The sequence below is a fragment of the Macroventuria anomochaeta genome (assembly GCF_010093625.1).
Source record: "Macroventuria anomochaeta strain CBS 525.71 unplaced genomic scaffold BU25scaffold_10, whole genome shotgun sequence".
NCBI classification, from domain to species: domain Eukaryota; kingdom Fungi; phylum Ascomycota; class Dothideomycetes; order Pleosporales; family Didymellaceae; genus Macroventuria; species Macroventuria anomochaeta.
Window position 1 is genome coordinate 243,177 of NW_022985371.1, and position 20,337 is coordinate 263,513.

Below are 20,337 nucleotides of genomic sequence, written 5' to 3' on the forward strand. Positions count from 1 at the left end.
GAGCGTGCAGCGTCATATAACATTGTCAATCATCCAGAAAGGACTGCCAATGTGGTGCACTTTGCTGCCTGGATCAACTACTACACTATGGCCGATGAGCTGCTGTTCTACAACGACGAGTACGATGATCATAAGCCTGCAAAGCCTCCACCAAAGCCTCGAAGGCGACCTGCTACAGACCAACCTGGAGACTACGAAGCACGTGTGAGAGAGTGGGAGGCCTCAAAGGCACGCATACCAGTGGTACTGAAACCCAGAAACTCTATGAGAGTGTCATACTATGTGGAGAAGATTCTACCAGTATACTGCGCTGCATACAGTCATCTAGTCGCTCAGTCTGATGTACTCCGGGCTGAGGTACCTGTACAACAACAATATACTTGGTATCTGCAAGAAGATAACGACCCAAGCCATGGCACACGCAACTGCAACTCTCTGCCAGCAGTATATCGGCACGAATGTGGTGTCAAGGTGCTCTCACATCCAGCTAATTCACCCGACCTCAACCCTATTGAAGGCATCTGGAACATCATCAAGGAACGCGTCAAACGTCAACTATATACTATCAACACCATCACAGAGCTTAAGGCAGCACTACAACACGAGTGGAAGCAGGTTGGTCAAGAAATGGTGCAAGAGCGTATCAATGAGATACCCTATCGGTGTAGGCAGGTGTTTCAGCACCCCAGTGTTCGGTGCAAAACTGCGCTCTGGTAGAGCTGCAACACCACATAATTCGATCGTGATAGGATTGCATAGTATCTCAATAGCCTCAAGAATCAATTTCAGTTCAATCTGATGTATGTGGCTGCTGCGCAATGCAATTCTGTATGGCGAGTGCTAACAAAGTGACATTTGGTGGGGGTCAATTACATCAGCAAAAGTGTCCGAGATTTTTTGACTAGGGGGTGAGTTGGCCACATGGGTGAGTCAGCCACTTTTGCCAAGACCCCACCAAACCTCACCCCATTTTGGCCCAAAATAGCCTACATTGGTGCTGTATAAGGCAAAACAACCTTTGATATTACTTAAAGGCCTCTTCTACATCATTCTTGTATGTTCGTGTGTTGTGCCAAGCTAGCAGCGCCCTTGCTTCCGCTGGAGCTCTAGCTTTCAAAGTTCACGCTGTAGGAAAGTGTGACAATCGGACCATAAAATCTAAGCAGCAAGCTAGTAGAGTCATTGCCTACGCCAGAGATTCAACATTCTAAGTCTTCACTGTCGATAGCTTTCCGATTCCTAGCAAGCTCGTCTCGAGGTGACTTTAGGGTCTCCAAGAATTTCGGAGAAGTGCTGTTTTGATGCGAATGTGGGTACATATGAGCTCTCCTTTACAGGGAGGACTACCTTTTTCAGAGGAGGGACCCAATTAAATTCCATGAGCCCTCGCCACACAGAGTTCAGTAGCATCCATTGCCTTTTTCCTCAAAGCTGCCTTTGCAGGGATGGTTTAGAAAGTTCTAAACAGGTATGGCGAGGTGATTATCGCACCACCCCTTTCAATCCAATGCTCAGTAAATTAGTAGTCATCCCAGTCTGGACCGGTTTGGGTCGTTCCCCTTGTCTTCCCGGTCCAGCGAGAAAGCATTCGTGTTCCTCCTCATCTACTAGTCCTCTTTACTCTCTCTGTCCCTTGACATCTTCCACCACAACCCGCACCATGAAGCTCTGGGCGCTCCTGGCACTCGCTGCCTCCGTTGCAGTCCAGGCCTTTCCCCTTAGAAGACCACAAGGCTGAACTGCACACACGCGATGGTGATGTAAAGAAACACTTCGGATATCGTGTGGTCTCAAAGGTTTGTTCCCCATTTCATTCCACTCTCTACTCCATTCTATATTCCATTCCACATCCTCCGTAACCCGGCGACCAAACCAACTCACCTCCCAGGCCGAAGCCGAAGCCATTCATAACAACGGCGGCAAAGCCGTGCAGTCCTCAGGCAACGGGGGCCGCCAGATTGGCCCGGGTCTTTACATCTTGAATTCATTCCAAGCCTGGGAAGACAATGACCCTAATGGGGACGTTCAATGGGATTGCGTGGTGATGGTTGACGCCGACGAATGGGACAAATGGAATAAGGTCTACCTCCCCGAGCTTTTCACGTTCCCCGAAGACGCGGAGAAACAAAAGAACACGTGCAAGCCACTTGGGCTGTGGAACATGTTTCCAACAAGCAGTACGTGTTCAATTCCTTTTCTTCCTTTTGGGCTTGCTGTTGATACTGACGCATCGGACACCGCAGAGAAGAACCGCCTACGCTTCATCGGGTACGTCTCTCCGGGCGCGACGATCGAGAACACGGTGATTTTCGCCAAGGTGAAGGGCCATCTACACATGACCCAAGAATTGCTTCCGCCGGCCCTTATCGACACTGGTAAGGTGCATCTCGCGCAGTGTGCGGAGCGGGGGACCGAGGCCAACAAACAGATTGGCAAAATGGGTGCTGCGGATTGGGGTTTTGTGAACTCCCTTCCAGGCTACGGAATGGGGGAATATAAGGGGGAGAAGCGCTAGTTAGGAGGAATCAGTTGTTAGGGGACGACAGGTGAGGGTACGTGGGGATCAAAAGGGAGGCTTCAGGGTAAACATGGGTGGTGAATAGAAAGGTAGACTTACTACGGTAACCGAGTTCTTTGTACGTAGCTGGAATCCTCGCCGAATTTAAGTCTTATGCCTGGAAATCAGAACGAACACGAATGGCACACGGTCAGCGGGTGACTCCTGGTCCAGGCACGATAGTTCCATACCCGTAACTACGCAGGCGTTCTGCATAGAACGCAGATTGCTCTACATAGTAAGATGATCCATTTATGTGGTCGTTGGCCCGCTCGAGAGACAATCTCGATTAGCTGTTTCATAATTCTATCTGACTAAGATATCGAGATTACATAAACTAGTTGTGAGGGTACTCATGGTTCCAAGGTTCAGAAGATGTTCCCCCTGTTACGTGCGCTTTAGCGCGATCAGGCCTAGCACGCTTCGGCATCTTGTATATAGACCACGCGATCGCCGACTTTGCCTATCACTCAGTATTGTCACATTCCCAGCCCTGGAGGCAAATCTCAAAACATCAACTCCAGCAACTGCATTCTGCGTACGCTGGGCACTACAATGGACGATGAAGCTGGGGAATTCCTGGCTAATGTGGAAGGCGGAATCGTGCCAGTGACATGTCACGATGATGTCTTGCGGATCGCATACATTTATATCGATGAGGGGCTGTGGGACGGCCAGGGCGTATTCGATGTCGTGGAGAAGCTGCACGCTCATGGCTGGTCTTTTGGTGAGGGCGAGCTCCGCTTCAATCGGTAAGCTACATCTTCATATGAGAATCCCTAATACCGACGTACCTAGCACTGCATGTGTGTGACTAAAATAAAACAGTACCTTGGATATATTTTATCTCGCCCAGATCGCAGCAGCCTACTACTGCTGGGCCTCCCAACTAAATGGGGACGACCCCCTCACCTTCTCAGACTTCGACGCTTTCTATACTGCGCACCATGCCCTTCTGCACCCCACAGCCTGGCGCTCCTACTACTCCACCACATTCCTTGCCCAACCCACCACAGCACGCTTCTACCGCATGCCCGACCTCCAAGACCTCCCGGACTCGTCCTCCCCGCTGTGCCTGCCACGCGATAATCCGGTATCCGAACACGTCCTAAAGCTCCCCCGCTGGGCTTATACTGTCGGGCGGACCCGCCACAGGCAACCGCTCCTTCCATTTGACACGATTACTAAAATAGCCCTCCGCACGCTTGACGCAGTCTTGACACGCCTACACGTGGCCTACCCTAGCACACCACCCTTTTCGGAATCACATGCGCGCTTCTGGCTAGATGAGTATTACAAACCTCCCATCGCAGAATCGAAACAAGAAGCATTGCCCACGAACATCAACACCCAGCTTGAGGGAGAGGAGAAGAAGATCCCTTCATCTCCAAGCCCTACATCTAACCTATCACCTCGCAAGGACAACCGCGAAGCATGGGGACCCCATCACTTTGGGCTCAATGTCGCGTCGGGACTGTATGATATACACAGTTTGGAAGCACAGTACCTCGCACAGGTTTCTTCGGGTAAGGTTGTCGAACCAGAACCTAGCAAGCCGGTGTTTTTCTGGTGTGGGATACCGGATGGAGGGACTGCATTTCAAGCGTTGCAGAGGGGGTGGCAGGAAGAGATTGGGAGTGAGGAGGAGGTCGAGTTCCTAGCCGCTGTTGCGATGGAGGAGACAGCTGGACTAGGAGCTGGGGCAATCAAGATGGATGAGTTGGACTGTTCAATCCGGTCACATATCCTACTCGCGGTCATGCAGGCTGCGTTGGTAAAGAACATGCAAGAGAGGGAGCATTTCTTGGGGGAGCTGGAGAGGCGGATGGTGCAAAAGGGGAGGATTGGCGAAGAAAGAGCAGGGAGGTGGGTTAGGGAGGCCTTGGAAATTATGGTGCCTTATGTACGCGTGTGGCAGGGCCAATGGCCTGATACAGAGGAGAGGGGGGAAATGCTGCGCCGGATCTTGGTGGAGAATCCGCTGCTCTTTGCACGCTGGAAGTTGTCGCCTATTTTGAGGCAGTTCGCTTTTGACGACGCAAAAGTTGACTGTCTCGGCTGCCAAACGGCGTACTGTTAACTACTGCCAAGATCCCTTCTTTGATGGGGTTACTAGATCACAATCCTCAGCCGGACACTTTTGAGCCCCTTCCAACTGCTTCCTGATGTGCACACCCTCAATGTGGCTCTTGAGGCTTTGAGGGTCCCTGAAACGTCTCCTTCTACAGATTTGACTGACTCCATATGGACAGCGACCTTCGGCAATAACCAGATTCCGCCACACTATCACACCATAAATGCCACTGCGCTCAAGCCCCAGATCAAGACACATGTGACCCTTTAACAGACGATTGTCAACGAACATGGCGCATTGCAGGCAGTAGGTCACGCTATGTTTGTTCTGGTGACATTGTAGCAAGTGCATTGCGCGGCGTCCGTGACCGTGTATCTTATTGAGGATATCCTCATGGCAGAAAGGGCAGCTACCGTTCACCTGCGGTGGTAAGACAGGATCCGGGTAGAGAGGCCGAAATGGTTTTGGGTTGGCGAGAGCCATTAGAGGTCTGACGCATTCTCCAAGAGAAGCATTGTCTGCAGTCCAAAGGGTTTCAATGACCTGTGTCTGAAGAGGGTTGTACTTGAGCATCTGCCTGAAAACTGCTGAAGGCTCCGGACGCCGGAATGATGGTGCAGAGTCTGAACCACCGCTGCCTTGGGCATTTGGATTTGATTCGCTCTCAAAAGATACGAACGTACTTCTGAGTCTTGTGGCATATTCGTCACGCTCCATCTTGTGCTGCAGTCTAAGTGCTTTCCGGTACGTCGCTCTATCTGTGAGTGGTTTTTTGTCGGATTTGGCTCTAGATATAGCGTCTTCGAAAACAACGCTACTCATGCCTAGCTGCGTTCCAGACGGCTTTGGAGCGCCAAAGTCACGAGTAACAGCGATACTTTGAGTGAATCGTGCATGAGAAGCGTCCTCTGGCTTACCATAGGCTATGTTTTGGCCATCAACACTAACAACAGGCGCTGCATAAGAGTGCCAAACGCGGTCACTCTTGTGTCCAAGAGCTTCTTTAGTACTCTTTGAGCTTGCAGTAGCTAGGCAGGACGTGTTAGACTCTGATCAAGTACATTACTATGTTTTCTTACCTTCCATGTTGTTAGCAACACCTCGCCTAAAAGAATACGTTGTGACAGGCTCAGTATATCCCGCATCCAGGCAAACCTGCCCTAGTGCAGAGTTGACGGACATGGCACTCCAGATCTGATACGGATGAGTTTGACCGTCAGGCATCATCTTACGGATGATTGGTATGTCTTTCATCTCTGCTTTGATCGCGAACACCCTTGAGCCGGCCGTAGGTGGGATCCAGCGATTGTCAAGACTTTCTGATGAGAAGTCTTCTACAAAGATACCGTCGGCTAATGCAAGTGCCAAAACCTAATCGCTCCCTAGGGTTCGTCTCCTCTTTCAGAGTTATTGTCTTTCTACAGAAAATCAGCTTTAAGTTCAACAGTGTTCTTATAAGACTCGCATCTTGCTTGCGTCATCTCTGTTAAACTTGCGATTTCGTAGTTCAATCTTAACCTCGTACGTAAGCTCAGTCCTCTTCCGAACAAGGCTAAAGGTGACATCGCCATAATGCACGCCTTCATTAGAACCGCGATGAGTCGACGACTCAAGTATTTCCCCCTCTCGAAGACCCCAGATGCAGGTGACCTGAAGCCAGAACGAGAACTGCACCATCATACGTGGGGAGGCATAGGTCCTTTCGCTACAGTTTCAGAGATAAAACTGTATTTCATCAGCATCGGGAGCGTACGCTACGGCTCGGGTTCTTGAAGCAGTCGAGGCACCCTTAGATTTTAGGGTGGTATCAATGAACTAAATTAGGAATTAGTGAATGTCATCTGCAAGGCCCTATTTGTGACTTCACCTCTCTCATGTTTGCAAACTCTTTTAGAGACCACTCTCTGTCTGTCAGAGTTCAGTGAAGAAATGTACGCAAAGGAAGAAGTTGAAGATTGTACTGAGGTTGTGTTGAGTGAAGCTACAAACAGTATATATAGGTGAGTAGCTGTAAACAGCGCTAGTGTGACGTGGCAGTCACTCTCATGGAGGTGAGGTACAACAGGCAGGAGCACCCTGAACCATGACACTGTCTGTCTCTCGTGTAATCCGTCTCGCAATGTGTTGAAACTCTTTCTCGAGTGTCTGAACTGTGATATTGTTTCCACCGAGCCTGCCTTTGCCAGTCTTCACCCTCCACCACAGGTACGCTTTGACAATATTCAGTGGCACATCCGTATTGAGAGCTTGATGTGTTTCGCGGTCAGGGGACTTGAGCACGCTGTCAGCGAACCTGTTTACTGTCAGTCACTACTGTTTAGATGTTTAGCATCATTCTTACTGCTTCCAGAGTTTAAGAAGCCGCCCTACACCGTCCTTTTCGTAGAGTTTACAGCCTGGTTTCACAACTTCTGAGGGGCCATCACCACAGGCCAAAGCCATGATATCGTTAAGATCCTCAAAATCCATAGTGATAGCGTTGCTCTAGTTTCAGACTCTAGCAGCAAAAATGAAAGAGCAAGGAAGAATTAGATGCAGACTCTTGTGCTGGCGTCGAGAAGACGCGGGCTCCAAGAGAGCAACAGGCAGCGCCACATCCTCAGGTCTTTGTCACATACAGCTAACGAATGACTGCCCTCGTAGCATGTACTACGGAGTTTTCCTACCGCCACTATCTGCACGATGGATGTTATTGGGATTTCACTTGTGGATTTTCGGAAACCAGTTTTGGTGGTTATTCTTAGCAGTGCCAAGCCAGAAGTTTGATGTTATCTAACAGCGCTGATGCTGTTTGGATACCAAAATTACCGCTAAAGCACCTTGATTTGGTTGCGCAACGCAAACCTTCGCAACGAGTAGAAAAGTGAGTGGACAATGTTAGAATAACAATTAGAATTATATTTTTGATTTTCCGAGATTGAATTATCAAAGTCAAGCAGTAAATGTTCAAATTTCGCGGCCGCATCGGTGGTTTAGTGGTAAAATTAGCCGTTGCCATCCATCACAGGACAGTTTCGGCTAGCCCCGGGTTCGATTCCCGGCCGATGCATTTTGCTAAATAAACCAGGGTGGTGGTCTTTATTTTTGCGGAGCGGACGGCGTAGGACACAGTGGGGTTGGCATCAATTCAAATCTGACTCCAACGCAAGTCACCATGGGTGCTCTTCAGGCCTCGCTGATGTGCTTAGCGCGGATGCTATTGGTATACAGGAAAGCGGGAAAAAGACACGAAATTCATGAGCATATGTTTTTGATACAGAACTCGTAAGCATACGTCAGAGGAGAAATGATGTTCCGAAAGAAAAGAGGCTAATATATAGCTGACGCTGCGCATTGCGTTGGCAGTGATTCGAGGCATGCCCTGTGTACCCTAAATCCGAGTGGGAAAGGGGGTGAAGCACATGCAGTGACGTTGCAGGGGATTCAGGGAAAGAAGAAACATGTGAACATTGTCTTCGCATCCATGACAGGCCATTGCATAACATGAAAATGCCATCGAAGTGTTTGAAACAGAGCGGAGATATCGGCGAAGATGATTACCTTTTGGCATATCAGCGGCAACGTAAAGAGTAGAAGGATGGACGTCAAAAACGTGGAAGGTGCACGAGCATTCCTTCGCTGTGTAACCTGCTTGCTAAACATCAACGTTTTACTCCCTTTTTCAACTGGATAAGAAACGGCAATTTCAAATATTGCAGCACAGCACAGTCACATAATTTTCGTCGAGGTAACAAGACGGCTACAGTCTTGGTGATGGTTTTCGAGATCCTGTACTGTAATCAGACAAGCAGCATTTGAGCAGATGTACATAGTTTACAGCACCTTCTTTTTGAATAGTGATATACTGCGCAAACAGGTCAATTCTTGACATTGAAAAGTAAGCACAGGCGCCGAAAATAAGGAACAAGATTGGCCGTTTTGGTAGATTTCGATAGTGGAAATAGATATACACTTTTGTGCTTGAAGTCTCAAGTTTGAAAGAAGCGAAAGGACCAGCGCGAAACGTGGAATTGTAAGCGTGGTTATTATGCTTTGCAAAAGTCCAGGGCCCCCCTTTGTTTGGTAGATCAAGAAGAGCATACCAAGAAGTCAAAGTAGGACAGGGTCAGGGGCTTGATTGGAGGATATATATGTGGGCTTCTCCACGTGCTAGACCATGGACCTGACCTTCACCACCACTCGGAAGCCGCAGACATAGCAGAGGTCAGGTCAACATCACTGTTCTGTCTAATCTCTTGCCTCTCCACCACTATTCTTCTACTCAATTTTGGCTGTTCCTTAATGTGCATCCATCTACAAGCATCACCAGCATACTCAGCTTGACAAGGTAAATAACTAGACACCCACATCACGTATCCACCCCCTCTTCTCATAGCTATATGTGCATAGTTCTTTCCCAAAGGAGGGGGGCCAATACTTTTGCAAAGTGCCGATATTATAGAAGGTCCCCAGGGCATTGAAGTGAGTAGTGATAAGCTTTGTTTGCCTGCCAGTAAGGTTGGGGAAGGAAGGTGACCGAAGTGGTGGAAAGCCATATATCTGTATAAATCAAGCTCGACATCGAATCGGAGAGAGGCAGTAATGTTGCAGCGTTGGCCGCTTGTTGAATACGATGGAATATTGCGCTGAATTGCTATCTAGCTAAGAGAAGACAATATGTACTTGTCCTCAAACATGCTAATTCAGAATAGTCTGAATAGGAACAATGGTTCCTTACGAACCGATTGATAGTGCAACAAGTAATATGGTTTGAAACAAGCACTGGAGTTTGTGACGTTCCTAAAATCCATGCGTCGATGTATACACCGAGCAGTCAGTGTATCTTACACCGAGCCTCGGTGTGCCATAAATCATAGACAGACGTTTTATACCGAGCACTTGGGGGCGGGTATAGCAGGCAGCAAGAGGCAGAAGGGGGGGGGGGCTAGTAGTGAGAGGTGAGGTAGGAGACCCAGGTAGCAGCAGAGCGGAGGGCCAGAGGGCACCTGGGTGAGAGTACTCAGGAGCCCTTCCATCATATTCTACCTCATCTGCCCACAAGAGCACTATGTCATCACGACCTCCTCTACAGCTACGTGCTCCTGCAACTACACCACACCTACGCAGGCAGGGTAGAATCATCTACGCGCCGGTAAGACAAGGCCAAATTGTCCAGATCTAAGGTCTAGTTCCTTGTAGTGTTAATATCTATAGTATAGGAAGAGTGCTGTAAATATTAGCAAATCAAAAAGTAGCACTAAACATCAAGATAAAACATATGCACACAGATATATCTTGCTTACCTATGGTACCTGGCTGCTGCCAACTGGTTCAGGCAAGGATTTACACCAAGCGTGGTTCATAGGGACAGAGCTCCTCTTGATTATAAACAAATTTTGAGCATGTGCTGAATCGCAATGCCTTTCGGAGACGACAGCACACACCGCGACCGTCGTTCCTTTTCTCTTTCCTCAATGCGAATTTCGCCACGAGGAGGCACAGCATGCATACAGACTTTCGTCCTGTTCGGGTCACGGGTAACGTGTTTCTGATCTCGGCTGATTTTTTGGACCTAAGAAGAAACGCTAGGCCCAGAGCATTCTTAATAAGAGAGCCAGTATAGAGAACAGGTAGCCATCGCCCAATTTGGGTTGGTTTCTTGAAGTCGAAAGTCAGCGAGCAGGCAAATGCAGCATTTGATATCATGACCAGTGATTTTGAGGACCTAACAGACACATGGATTGGCAGTTTGTTATTTTTCGTTAGCTATTGACGGGAGTGCAGGGATGAAAGGTAAGAGCAGAGAAGACAGGACAGATTTATAGCCATCGTACTGGAGCTAAGAGCAAGTGATTTGTACCGACTGGCAGGAAGTATTTGCGACCAGTGAAACAGGCAGGCGTGCGACATGCGCAACTCGACATGCTGATATCGAAAAGGTGGAAAGACAAGGTGCACGGCAGAACGACCTCGTGAAATTTGATTCGGAGAACAGAAGCAGCAGACGGCATGGCGCGTTCCTATTCTTTTTCTTCCAATTGCGCAAGGAGAGAACACGCGCATGACATTGATGTATTCCTACTTGATCCTCGGGAGACAACGGAGACATTACGCATCTCTATCCATTCTTTAATGTCGTTGCAGCAAGAAATGATAGATGAGGAGTAAAGAATCGTGCAGGTATGAGAGGACTTATATGCTCGGTAATAGGAAGCCCGATGAGCATGTGATGCGGACCAAGGTGGGGCCAAGTGTGCACTCAACGGATGGGACTCAAAGGCCCCGTCCAAAGCGCTGATTGAATGGCAGGGCGAAGTCAGTCTCACAAAGCGAACAGGACAAAGACGGCATGGAATGATGCAGGGTTTTTTTTTCAGCAGAGACACCACATGACATCTATAATCTTATTATTATTTTCCAGTGACAATGTGAGCACCAAGAAAGGACCGGTACATACAATGATACCCTGTCGCTTTCGGAAGGGGCAACTTGTTTCTGATTGTGACTGGATTTCATATCGAGTCAGAAAGGCAGACGCGGAACATCGGCCTGGATTGACCGGGATTTTGGAAAAGCACTGCCACACCGAGAGAGCTCTGCAGTCCTTTCAAAGTCAAAATGAACAGTCGGGCAAAGTTGGGGGGTTTTTTTTCGGGAATACTATTTCTGAGAATCCGCCAGCAACGCGCGAAGACATAGCTCTTTGATTCGGGCATTTTTGAAGGCTTGGTGGTTCGATGAAAACTGCAGGGAGGGAACAGATCATGGCGAAAGACGCGCTATATAGTGAGTTGGAAAGCCACAAGACATTGACAGCGTTGGCTCATTGGCCAAATTCTCGTTTGCCGAAGCTGGGGAAATAGATCATGATGGAAGCTAAGGCAGATACGACGTAAGAGCCGACGTAAACAACTTACTAAACGTGTTCAAGAAAACTTTGGTACTCATGAATGTGTCATGTCCTTGTCATTATCGTCCGCATCGTGACATCTGTAACATGGTGTGCCCATCTATCCAAAAGACCGTCTGAAAACAGTTGACCCACCAACGCCAAACACAAATTGATTGTGTACGTCAAGACTTCCTGGCTTCGCAACCGGATGGTGGCTTACCAAAATCAGGCTCGCCGACACGTACCTAAGGCTCGTCATCACAGACCTTATAGCCGTTAATGATAACCCTCGAATCGCGATGAAACCTGCCCTTCCATTCAGAGAACTCCCTCTCCAGAACCTGTTTCCCCTTATCCATCACTGAGTCCACCTTTTTGCGCAAGGCACAGGGCTCAATATGGCCGTAGTCCCAAAACTGATGGCCCAGGCCCCAAGACTCGACGTGCATATAGTTCCACTTCTGACGCTGCATGGGTTTGGTGTGCGGCATGTTGACTTAGCCATGTTGGTGAACTTCACCGGAGCTGAGTTCGCTGCGTTTGAGGAAATCGAGGAGACTGAAGAAGCAAGAACTTACGCGAATCAATTGCGGAACATTGCAGAATTTTCAATATCCATCTACACCCACATAGTAGCAATTATGCGTCGCATCGCTCTCAGTATACACCTTACGCGTGCCAGCCACGATCCGAATCAGCGACTGATGAATGCCTTCAGGAGCATACTCGGCATACCTCACCCTAATCCATACATCCCCCTCTTCAACCTTAATTGGGTTGGTTTGCGACATGTACTTATGTGAGGGCACAGTGACACTAGTCGACGTGAGGGTGTCGTTCGATGGAATGAGACCACTGATGGAAGGCTTGTCACTGTTGTGCACGGCAGGCTGGCTATTGTTGATGGCATCTGAGGGAGCAGTGCCAACGAGTGTGACAGGACACAAGGCCAAGCCCAAGATAACAAGGTTGTAAAAGTATTTCATAGTGAAGCTACTGACGGCTTGATGGAGTCGTTCTCGACGTGGTAGAGTCGGAACAGAGGATCGAGAGCAGCGCGTTGTTCAAAACTCACCCGGCGCATTCGGCGCACAGACCTGTAAAGGCGAGCGCAAGTGGAGGTGCAAGTGAAAGTAGCTCTGAGGGCAAGCGGAGGTCAGCTCCCGGACTCTTCATGGTAGCGGTTTCACTAAACCGGAGTCTGGGCCAGGGTGATCTCGTGGCAAGTGGGCTGCTCGGGCGTTGGATGGAAATGCCACGAAAAGACTCCCAAGTGGTTCATGATGATATGGCAATGCTCGCTCAATAATACAACCCTCTCACAGTGCCACCTCCTTCTCCATGGAGATTCCACACCTGACGCTCATCTCCTCCCACTTACTCGCCAACTCACTCACACTCCCTGTTGTCTTCCTTCTCCCTCTCCTCTGACCCCGTCCCCTGACTTTCAAACTCTACTTGAACTCACGATCCACCTCTTCAAACCTCTCGAGGAAACTCTGGAACGCAAACACACCGAGTCCAGGATCCTGGCTACCAGTGGTCGCCCTGATCGAATGCATACTCAACTGTGGGATACCACAGTCGATCGCCCTGATTCCGGTCGCAGCACTCAGCATTGGACCAACGGTGCCTCCACTGCGACTGTCGTTACGGATCTGGAAGACCTGCAACTTGGGATCTTGTTTGCGCGTGCCAATGTCAGCGTCGACGCAACGTTGGAGGATAGCGGTGCTGACGGCATCGGTGGTCATGTGGGCGTTTGAGTCTGCGGAGATAGCGGGCCCGATGTTCAGGCGTGGTGAGTGATTCTCCAGATACGCGTTGAGGAAGTTGGGGTTCACGGCGTGAATGACGTCGCTAGATACCAGGAAGGAGTTTGCGTAGGTACGTGCGAGCGTGTTCTTGACTTTGGTCTCGGTGAACTCCTCCACGATGCGCTCTATGACGCTGGGAAGGAAGTTGCCGCGGGCGCCCTGACGGAGGAGCGAACCGACCTCCTCGTCGTCGAAGAGGGCGACGATGCGGATCTGCGAGGAGCTGGAGAGGGAGGAGGTGGAGTTGAGAAGGGCTTGGACAGCGGCCCAGGAGCAAAGCTTGTCGTCGATGCGGCCGGCGAAGATGAATTCGCGGTCGAGACCACCGGTCGTGGCGGGTTGAACGTCGAAGAGCTCGAGCTCCCAGTTGACGATAGTCGAGTCTGTGCATGTTAGTGCTTGTTCATGCGAATCTTAAATGAGAACCAAGGCTTACAGTCCGTAATGCCCAGCTCAGAAGAGATGGCCTTGACAAGTCTCTCGGGTTGCGTGGCGGCAAAGACACCTTCTCCGCCACAAGGACTGGCCTTCCACTCAGCCTCACTGTTGGCTGTTGATGGCGCGCCAAAGTCGCTGTTGTCCAGGCCGACAATGGGCACCATCTGGGTCTCCCTGTTGAATGGGCCGTTTGCGGCAGCACCGAAGTGCGGTGCAAGCGTTGGTATCCTTGCAATGGGCCAGTCGAGCTTGACCAGCTTGGTGACAATCTTGCCGTGCTCCTTGACAAGCACGCGTCCACCAATACCGAGATCGCGGTCCCACCAGGTGTCGCTGAGAGCACCTGCGTAAGGCGCTACGCCTAGCTGGACGTAGCCAGCCCTGTTACGGAGCTTAGAAATCGGCTTGAGCTTCGCCGTGAGCGCGTCGATGTGGCCAGCAACGATGGCAGCACCATTGCCCGCCTCGTACTTGTCTCCAATGGCGAACGCAATCAGCGAGGTGCCGTTGCGGTCGACGTAGTATTTGCCGCCAGCCTTCAGCTCCCACGAGTCGCGCTCAGACAGCTTCTTATACCCGTCCTTCTCGAGCTCCCTCGCTACGGCATCGACGGCGTGGAAGACGGTCGGGTTGGCCGTCATGAAGTCGGTGAAGGGCTTCGTGTACCTCTCAGGGGCCTCCTTCTCGCGTCTTACGGGCGCCGGTGGCAGCTGCGCGGGCAGCCATGGGTGCGATGGCGCTGGCTTGGAAGCCATCTTGGGTGCTGGCAGGCGGTACTCGCCATCCCTGAACTCGAGTATGGGTGCAAGTGTCGGTGCCTCCTCTAGGATCTTGGGCGGAACTGGTGGCGGGCTCTGCTTCTGCCTGTTCGGCCTGGAGCCCTCGTCGTCCTCATTGGGGTTCGGGTAGGGCGCGGCGATGCTGTGGCGAGCTTGGCCCCTGTCGCTCATCTGGCGTCGCTTCTGCTCCCAGTCGGCCAGTGTGCGGCGGGGCAGCGGGCCAGCTGTCGTGTGCGAGCGCGAGAGAGTCGAGTACGCGTGCCGCAGCTGCTGAGGCGGTGACGGGTCCGCGTAGAGGTCCGCGTTCGATGCCGTCTTGCGGAGAGAGGGGTGGTTCTTCGTCATGTTCGCGGCAATCTATCAATCTATGGGTGGTAGAAGCAATGTTGAAGAATACGGCGTAGTGTGGCGGTGGAGAGCTTGGGGAGTGAGGCTGAAGTCGCCGTGTTGCTGCGCAAGCACGTCAGCTGCAGGCCCAGCACGGAGCTGCCTCGATCTGGGGAAAGACCCACACCGCACTTGCATGTGAGCCGCGTCGTGACCACCGAGCCTCAAGACAACCATCTGGCACGTCAAGTCATACCTCCTCCCAGGCTGTCTGCTTTCAACATATCCAACGAACTCCATTGGGATACCTTCTATGAAGACCGCAGGTACAGCACTAACCCAATTTCTTGCCGGAACGTCTCAACTTCACATAGTAGACCAGCAATCCTATGTTTGTTATTGTTGCTTCATCGCCCCGCGATAAGATAGATATGTACCTTGGCACCGATATCCCCGTGTTTTCGGTGATAACACGCAGAGTGGGGTGTGCGGCATTTCTTTTGCGTGGAAAGACGTGCAAAACGCATCAGAAAGTCAGTGTTCTGAATGGCAACTTGCGAAAGATTTTGCCTTCCTTGTCGTTGCAGCTACTATGTATCAAACCAGTACTATAATACTAGAGCTCAAAAGACAGAAAGAAAGGCGAAGCAGATTTCTTCGAAAAGTCCATTTCCTTGTCGTATTTCCAGGTGTGTGGGCGGATGATCGTACGGCTGATGAGGGTGAGTCTTGGCAGAAGAAAGGCTCCAACGATCAACATCTCGACAGCGCAACTGTATCAAGTTACGGAACAAGAAACAGCGTGGCTGAGGACAGCCACCAACGACAAAACAACAGCACATTCGCAACCAGTTGATTTGTGCGGAGCGATGGCGGCAATTTATATACCTAGCATGTAAAAACAACGATTGATTGGTCCAACGTGCTCGAGTCCTACAATTTGAGAAGAAACATCGTATATGCGAAGACCTCCGATAACTCCACCGATATGCCGCCAAACTGTCCATAGCAATCGTAATCAGAAGCGTTCATTCGTCAGTCTCATCAGGATCCACCAATCTGGCGAATCGATTCTGCCGCTACGATGGGCGCTGACCGTTGGGCATGGGCGGTGGTACCTGATCATCGTCATCATCCTCTTCGGTGTGGCTGGCACCTGTTAGCAAGCTTTCAGAGTTCGGCTTCTGCAGTATCTACCCAAGCAGATCCTTGACGTTTCTCATCTCGTAGTGCTTCTTTCGCAACTCCTCAAACTTGCGGTGCTTCTCCTTTTCCTCCTGCGTGGCGTTTGGAGGCAGCTCGCCGTGGTAGCCCTTGTCCTCCTCAGGATCTACTAGCACTCGCTTCTCGCTCTCAGGTGTCTGAGACTCTCGACGCGCCCGCAGCTCAGGTTCACCAAGATCAAACTCGGGAATGTCCTCAACCTTGTTCTTCCGCTTCGGCTTCGCGTCCAATTCGTCGACATTCAGGTCCCTAGCATCGAGCATCTCAACCTCCTCCTCGTCCTCAGCAGGGTCGTACTGCTTGGCGTAGGGTGTCTTGGGCTCGTCAATCTTCATCGTGCTGTCGCGATTCTGCTCGTTTATGTAGAGGTTGGCCTCATCCCACTTGAGCTGGGGGCTATTCTCATCCAGATGGGGACTGGCGCCCGATTGACGTCGTGATGTGGAGCCGCGGGGGTTTGAGGACGAGCGGCGGTGACCTTGACCAGCATTGTGCAGTGTGTTCTCGAGCACGATTTCCTTCTCAGACTTTTCGCGACCAAGATGGGGGCGCTCGGCGGCGGGGCTGACAGCGGGTGCAGCATCGCCGGACGACGAGCTCTGCGAGTTCGATCGGTATGAGCCGGAGTTCTTCAAGATGCCTATAGTGCTGTCAGCAGCAAGTATTGCATGTCCAGGCCTCCACTTACCCTTTGGTCGCTCAGAGTGCGACGAGGGCGAGTGTAGCGGAGAGTGTGCGGTCATGATTGCGTGGGCGATGTGTGGTGGCTGGGTGTTTTGGATCGGCGTTCGCTCGCACGTGAATGCCAGCAGGGTGGGGTGATGTAGTGATGCGCGCGAGATGCCCGGTCAGCGTAGAGCGTGATTTGCAGTGTATATGGACAGTGCTCAGAGCTAGCCAGTGTGGTGTAGGAGAGACAAAGATCGGTACTTGAACAGGCGCAATTGAAAGCGGGCTGTTGGTGGGGTAAGGAGCAGTAGCGTTGTCTAGGTGAGGAAGCCGCGATATGACGTCGCTGGTCGCTGGGGCGGCAGGTACAAAATTAGCCGCTTTAAGCTCCTGCATGCACGACACTGAGACATGCAGCACCTTTAATAGGCAGTCCCCGCACTAGCCATCCGTATCTGCATCGCTATTTATCTGATCATATGTATCTGCCTCGTAGGCGGCGACGACAACGAATGGCGATGACTGTCTACCGAGCCAGTCATTGGAGCAGGGGTGGCTGAGGCGGATGCAAGTGCACGCTTTGGCTCTGTGTCTCAGACCTCTGGTGTCGCTGTAATAAAGCATGACATGCATGCCAGATCCTCCAATGATGGCGAGAAGCTGGGTACCGACGACCTTGATCTTGCAGGCCTAGCAGCCCAAAGTACGCGTGTTCGAGCAATCATATTATCACACTGCCAACAGCCTGCTCCATTCATGCACGCCAACAGACGTGCAATGCCCTCAACCTGCAGCCGTCTGTGGTCCGAGTAGGACCACAAAAGGCAATCGAGAGAGAAGAGGCCATTGTAAGAACAACCGGAGCACGAAGACCGGACATTTGTTTTCAAGATATGTACTTGACCACGAGGTTGTCTATGTTGACGAGTAAACGTCCTGCAGTACCCTTGATAATCAGCACAGATCCCAACAAATGCACACGAAGGGGAGTTCGGAAACGTCTCTTCAGACTTTGCCTTAGAGCTTCAAGCTCAACCAAGAGATTGCAAAGCGCAACAGTGTAGCTCTGGCTGAGATTCAGACTACCAGAAGTGGTCGTAAAGACCTTCATCACAAGATTCACGGTACTGCAAGAGCCAGAGTATAACATACATCAACTGAAGTAGCTTGCTGCCTCAAACGCGTAGGCGTGTGACAAGAAATGTCCCTGCTTGTAGGTCATCACCGCATCATGGAAGCCACAAAGGCGGCCCTCGTGATGATGGTTTTAAAAGAGGAATGGCTCATTCTGGGCCAGCTTCGGAGGCGGCAGCTGAGTTGAAGAGTTCAAGCTGTCGCAGATTTGAGTAGAAGGCCGTGAAGGAGAGATGGTGCGGCCCGGTGCACGCGAGAAATTTGTAGTTGCAGCAACGCACGGACGCGCTCGTTGGCAACCGCGGAAAGCCACTCTGAGCAGAGGCCAACCTTCTCACACGTTTTCTTGAAGACACCAATATCATCGCATTGCACTCCACCCGACCACTCGCCACCGCCCGCTTCCTTCGCAGCTCGCTCTCCCGTATACTAGGATCATTCAATATCGCATTTGCCATATATACTTGAAGACCTACTAGCTACAGCATCCACACCGCACATCCCCCCCCCGCACACCACCGACGCACATTGGCCGTTGAACCTCGACTAGCTCTGCTTTGCTGCTTGTTCGCTCATTCGTCCCACCAAGCTTCAGACAGAGTACCTCTCCATAACCACTGTCCTTCACCGTGACCTAGCTACCAATGGATAACAGGGACAACCTCTGGACCCGCCGCTCCAAGTATGTTCGCCCTCTTGTCCCCGCACGTCCTTCGTCACTCGACTAACGGCCCCCTGCAGCACCAGCAAGCTCTCTCTGTCCACCTCGCAGTCCGACCACCAGTCCGACCACACTCCCACTCGCACATTCTCCGCCACTGCAAAGCGCTTCGGCGGAGACACGTCGTCGCACGGCGGCCGCAATCCTTTCAACGCCATCTCGCCACTGACACCCGGTGCGCTCGCGTCGCCCACCACGGGGGGCTCCTCTGCCTTTGGGCTTGGGTCAGGTGCCTTTGCATCTTTCGGGTCTGCTAATAAGACCCCCAAGACGCCAGGCACCGCATTCGACTTCAAGACTGCCGCAACGCCTGCAGCAGTACTCACAACACCGTCGGAGAAGAAGCCACCGAGCAAGATTGTGAACAGCGCACGGAAGGAACCTGCCTCCACACCTGCGCCACAAGAGAATACGACAATGCCCTCAGAGCCGCTCGATCCCAGCGCACCGTGGCCGCTGAAGTACTCATGGGTCGTCTGGTTCCGCCCACCAACGCCCAAGAACAACGATTATGAAAAGTCTATGAAACCTCTTTGTAGGATGAGCACCGCCCAGGACTTCTGGAAGGTGTTCGTGCACCTCAAGCGGCCATCGTCATTACCCACAGTTTCAGATTATCACGTCTTCAAAGAAGGCATTCGGCCTGTGTGGGAGGACGAGGAGAACAAACGCGGGGGAAAGTGGATCATGCGCCTGAAAAAGGGAGTTGCAGACCGCTATTGGGAGGAGCTGCTCATGGCCTGCATCGGTGACCAGTTCAACGAGGCCGGGGAGGAAGTCTGTGGTTTTGTCCTCAGTGTTAGAAGCGGCGAGGACGTCTTCAGCATCTGGACAAAAAACGATGGTGGCCGCAACATCAAGATTAGGTACGCGGTGAACCTGAAGTCGCACAGAAGGGCGATAATTGCTGACTGCATATACAGGGAGACTGTCAAGCGTGTGCTCGGCCTTCCCGAAGGAACCCAAATCATCTGGCGTAGTCACGATGACAGCATTGCGCAACGCACTGCCATCGACCAGGCACGCCAAGAGAAGAACCAGCTCAATCACGAGAAGCGTCGAGTAACATCGTCAGATGAGGCACAGCGGGAGAAATCCACAGCTGGGTCATAATCTATGCTTCGAGTGTCGTCGTCTCGCCATTGCTGACTATGTGCTAGCTTGCCGTGGGACAGTCCGGTGCATCTCAGTACAAGGCAACCTCAGAAGCGATTCTACAACAAGTTTGATCCAAATCTCGGCGCATGGCTGGAAATCGCGAGGAACTCTACCAGCACGACTCCAGAAACGCTTAGGCAACCAGTTGGCGGATCTGCCGCAATGCCGTAGGGTCTAGCTGTGCCCGAGTATTTTAACGCGTTGCGCCCACACTTGGAAGATCCCTAGCGCGGTCAGGCAATTTCCCAGTATTGCTCGAGGCATAAAGGAACAGCCCTGCCCAGCGCCGGCGCTACCACGATAGCCACGTCGGTCAGGTGCTCGAGATCTGGTTCTGCAACTTCTTGCGAAACACCTGTCAGCACGGCAGGCGACAGCCAACACAGTGGCGACGAGATGACCGCGTAGCTCACTCGTTGAGCGGTTTCAGTGTTTTCTGGATAGCCATTAAGACTGAGCTTCTATTCTATTCAGGCGAACAGCACGGCGTACCGAGTACGGAGGAGCATTGCGCTCCATATAGCGGGTGGCATTACTGTTATTCTTCTGACTTCTGCATACTGTATTC

The 20,337-nt window shown here is 51.4% G+C and overlaps 9 protein-coding genes and 1 non-coding gene across 10 annotated transcripts; 6 read left to right on the forward strand and 4 right to left on the reverse strand.

Annotated features, from left to right (window-relative positions):
• Positions 1-33: 33 nt before the first annotated feature.
• Positions 34-717, forward strand: BU25DRAFT_337398 (uncharacterized protein; the record flags this gene model as incomplete). The annotated part of the gene is made up of 1 exon (XM_033702671.1): positions 34-717. A coding segment is annotated over one exon (684 nt), but the record flags the coding sequence as incomplete, so codon positions are not given.
• A 1,327-nt stretch (positions 718-2,044) lies between these two features.
• BU25DRAFT_465427 (uncharacterized protein) lies at positions 2,045-2,581 on the forward strand (the record flags this gene model as incomplete). Its single annotated transcript, XM_033710652.1, has 1 exon — positions 2,045-2,581. One exon carries the CDS (start codon positions 2,045-2,047, stop codon positions 2,513-2,515), a length of 471 nt encoding a protein of 156 aa, XP_033563473.1. The 3' UTR covers positions 2,516-2,581.
• Positions 2,582-3,039: 458 nt separating this feature from the next.
• Positions 3,040-4,678, forward strand: BU25DRAFT_438819 (uncharacterized protein). Its single transcript, XM_033709081.1, has 2 exons — positions 3,040-3,309; positions 3,386-4,678. The coding sequence occupies exons 1-2, from the start codon at positions 3,113-3,115 to the stop codon at positions 4,635-4,637; spliced, it is 1,449 nt and encodes a 482-aa protein (XP_033563474.1). The 5' UTR covers positions 3,040-3,112; the 3' UTR covers positions 4,638-4,678.
• A 435-nt stretch (positions 4,679-5,113) lies between these two features.
• BU25DRAFT_420158 (uncharacterized protein) lies at positions 5,114-5,885 on the reverse strand (the record flags this gene model as incomplete). Its single annotated transcript, XM_033707987.1, has 3 exons — positions 5,114-5,265; positions 5,315-5,659; positions 5,711-5,885. The coding sequence occupies 3 exons, from the start codon at positions 5,883-5,885 to the stop codon at positions 5,114-5,116; spliced, it is 672 nt and encodes a 223-aa protein (XP_033563475.1).
• A 1,707-nt stretch (positions 5,886-7,592) lies between these two features.
• On the forward strand, positions 7,593-7,680 carry BU25DRAFT_t49. Its single transcript has one exon. It is a non-coding gene; the product is annotated as a tRNA-Gly (tRNA).
• A 2,544-nt stretch (positions 7,681-10,224) lies between these two features.
• BU25DRAFT_19224 (uncharacterized protein) lies at positions 10,225-10,793 on the reverse strand. The gene has a single exon (XM_033701019.1). The coding sequence runs from the start codon at positions 10,671-10,673 to the stop codon at positions 10,377-10,379; it is 297 nt and encodes a 98-aa protein (XP_033563476.1). The 5' UTR covers positions 10,674-10,793; the 3' UTR covers positions 10,225-10,376.
• Positions 10,794-12,956: 2,163 nt separating this feature from the next.
• BU25DRAFT_456965 (uncharacterized protein) lies at positions 12,957-14,881 on the reverse strand (the record flags this gene model as incomplete). The annotated part of the gene is made up of 2 exons (XM_033710072.1): positions 12,957-13,702; positions 13,756-14,881. 2 exons carry the CDS (start codon positions 14,879-14,881, stop codon positions 12,957-12,959), a joined length of 1,872 nt encoding a protein of 623 aa, XP_033563477.1.
• Positions 14,882-15,830: 949 nt separating this feature from the next.
• Positions 15,831-17,013, reverse strand: BU25DRAFT_19237 (uncharacterized protein). Its single transcript, XM_033701020.1, has 3 exons — positions 16,776-17,013; positions 16,061-16,727; positions 15,831-16,012 (listed from the first exon to the last, which is right to left on the reverse strand). Exons 1-3 carry the CDS (start codon positions 16,828-16,830, stop codon positions 15,943-15,945), a joined length of 792 nt encoding a protein of 263 aa, XP_033563478.1. The 5' UTR covers positions 16,831-17,013; the 3' UTR covers positions 15,831-15,942.
• A 931-nt stretch (positions 17,014-17,944) lies between these two features.
• Positions 17,945-18,106, forward strand: BU25DRAFT_337377 (uncharacterized protein; the record flags this gene model as incomplete). The annotated part of the gene is made up of 1 exon (XM_033702670.1): positions 17,945-18,106. A coding segment is annotated over one exon (162 nt), but the record flags the coding sequence as incomplete, so codon positions are not given.
• A 335-nt stretch (positions 18,107-18,441) lies between these two features.
• Positions 18,442-19,982, forward strand: BU25DRAFT_19247 (IF4E-domain-containing protein). Its single transcript, XM_033701022.1, has 3 exons — positions 18,442-18,572; positions 18,632-19,477; positions 19,535-19,982. The coding sequence occupies exons 1-3, from the start codon at positions 18,535-18,537 to the stop codon at positions 19,722-19,724; spliced, it is 1,074 nt and encodes a 357-aa protein (XP_033563480.1). The 5' UTR covers positions 18,442-18,534; the 3' UTR covers positions 19,725-19,982.
• The last annotated feature ends 355 nt before the right edge of the window (positions 19,983-20,337 follow it).

What these genes read in the sequence shown, in the direction of transcription:
- BU25DRAFT_19224 (XM_033701019.1), bottom strand. Translation starts at nt 10,673, where the DNA reads ATGCGCGTGTTCTCTCCTTGCGCAATTGGAAGAAAAAGAATAGGAACG.
- BU25DRAFT_19237 (XM_033701020.1), bottom strand. Translation starts at nt 16,830, where the DNA reads ATGACCGCACACTCTCCGCTACACTCGCCCTCGTCGCACTCTGAGCGA. An exon ending in GCACTCTGAGCGACCAAAGG is followed by an intron (nt 16,728 to 16,775) that starts GTAAGTGGAGGC and finishes ACAGCACTATAG; the next exon opens with GCATCTTGAAGAACTCCGGC. An exon ending in AACGTCAAGGATCTGCTTGG is followed by an intron (nt 16,013 to 16,060) that starts GTAGATACTGCA and finishes AACAGGTGCCAG; the next exon opens with CCACACCGAAGAGGATGATG.
- BU25DRAFT_19247 (XM_033701022.1), top strand. Translation starts at nt 18,535, where the DNA reads ATGGATAACAGGGACAACCTCTGGACCCGCCGCTCCAA. An exon ending in CTCTGGACCCGCCGCTCCAA is followed by an intron (nt 18,573 to 18,631) that starts GTATGTTCGCCC and finishes GGCCCCCTGCAG; the next exon opens with CACCAGCAAGCTCTCTCTGT. An exon ending in GGCCGCAACATCAAGATTAG is followed by an intron (nt 19,478 to 19,534) that starts GTACGCGGTGAA and finishes CTGCATATACAG; the next exon opens with GGAGACTGTCAAGCGTGTGC.
- BU25DRAFT_438819 (XM_033709081.1), top strand. Translation starts at nt 3,113, where the DNA reads ATGGACGATGAAGCTGGGGAATTCCTGGCTAATGTGGAAGGCGGAATC. An exon ending in GGCGAGCTCCGCTTCAATCG is followed by an intron (nt 3,310 to 3,385) that starts GTAAGCTACATC and finishes AAAATAAAACAG; the next exon opens with TACCTTGGATATATTTTATC.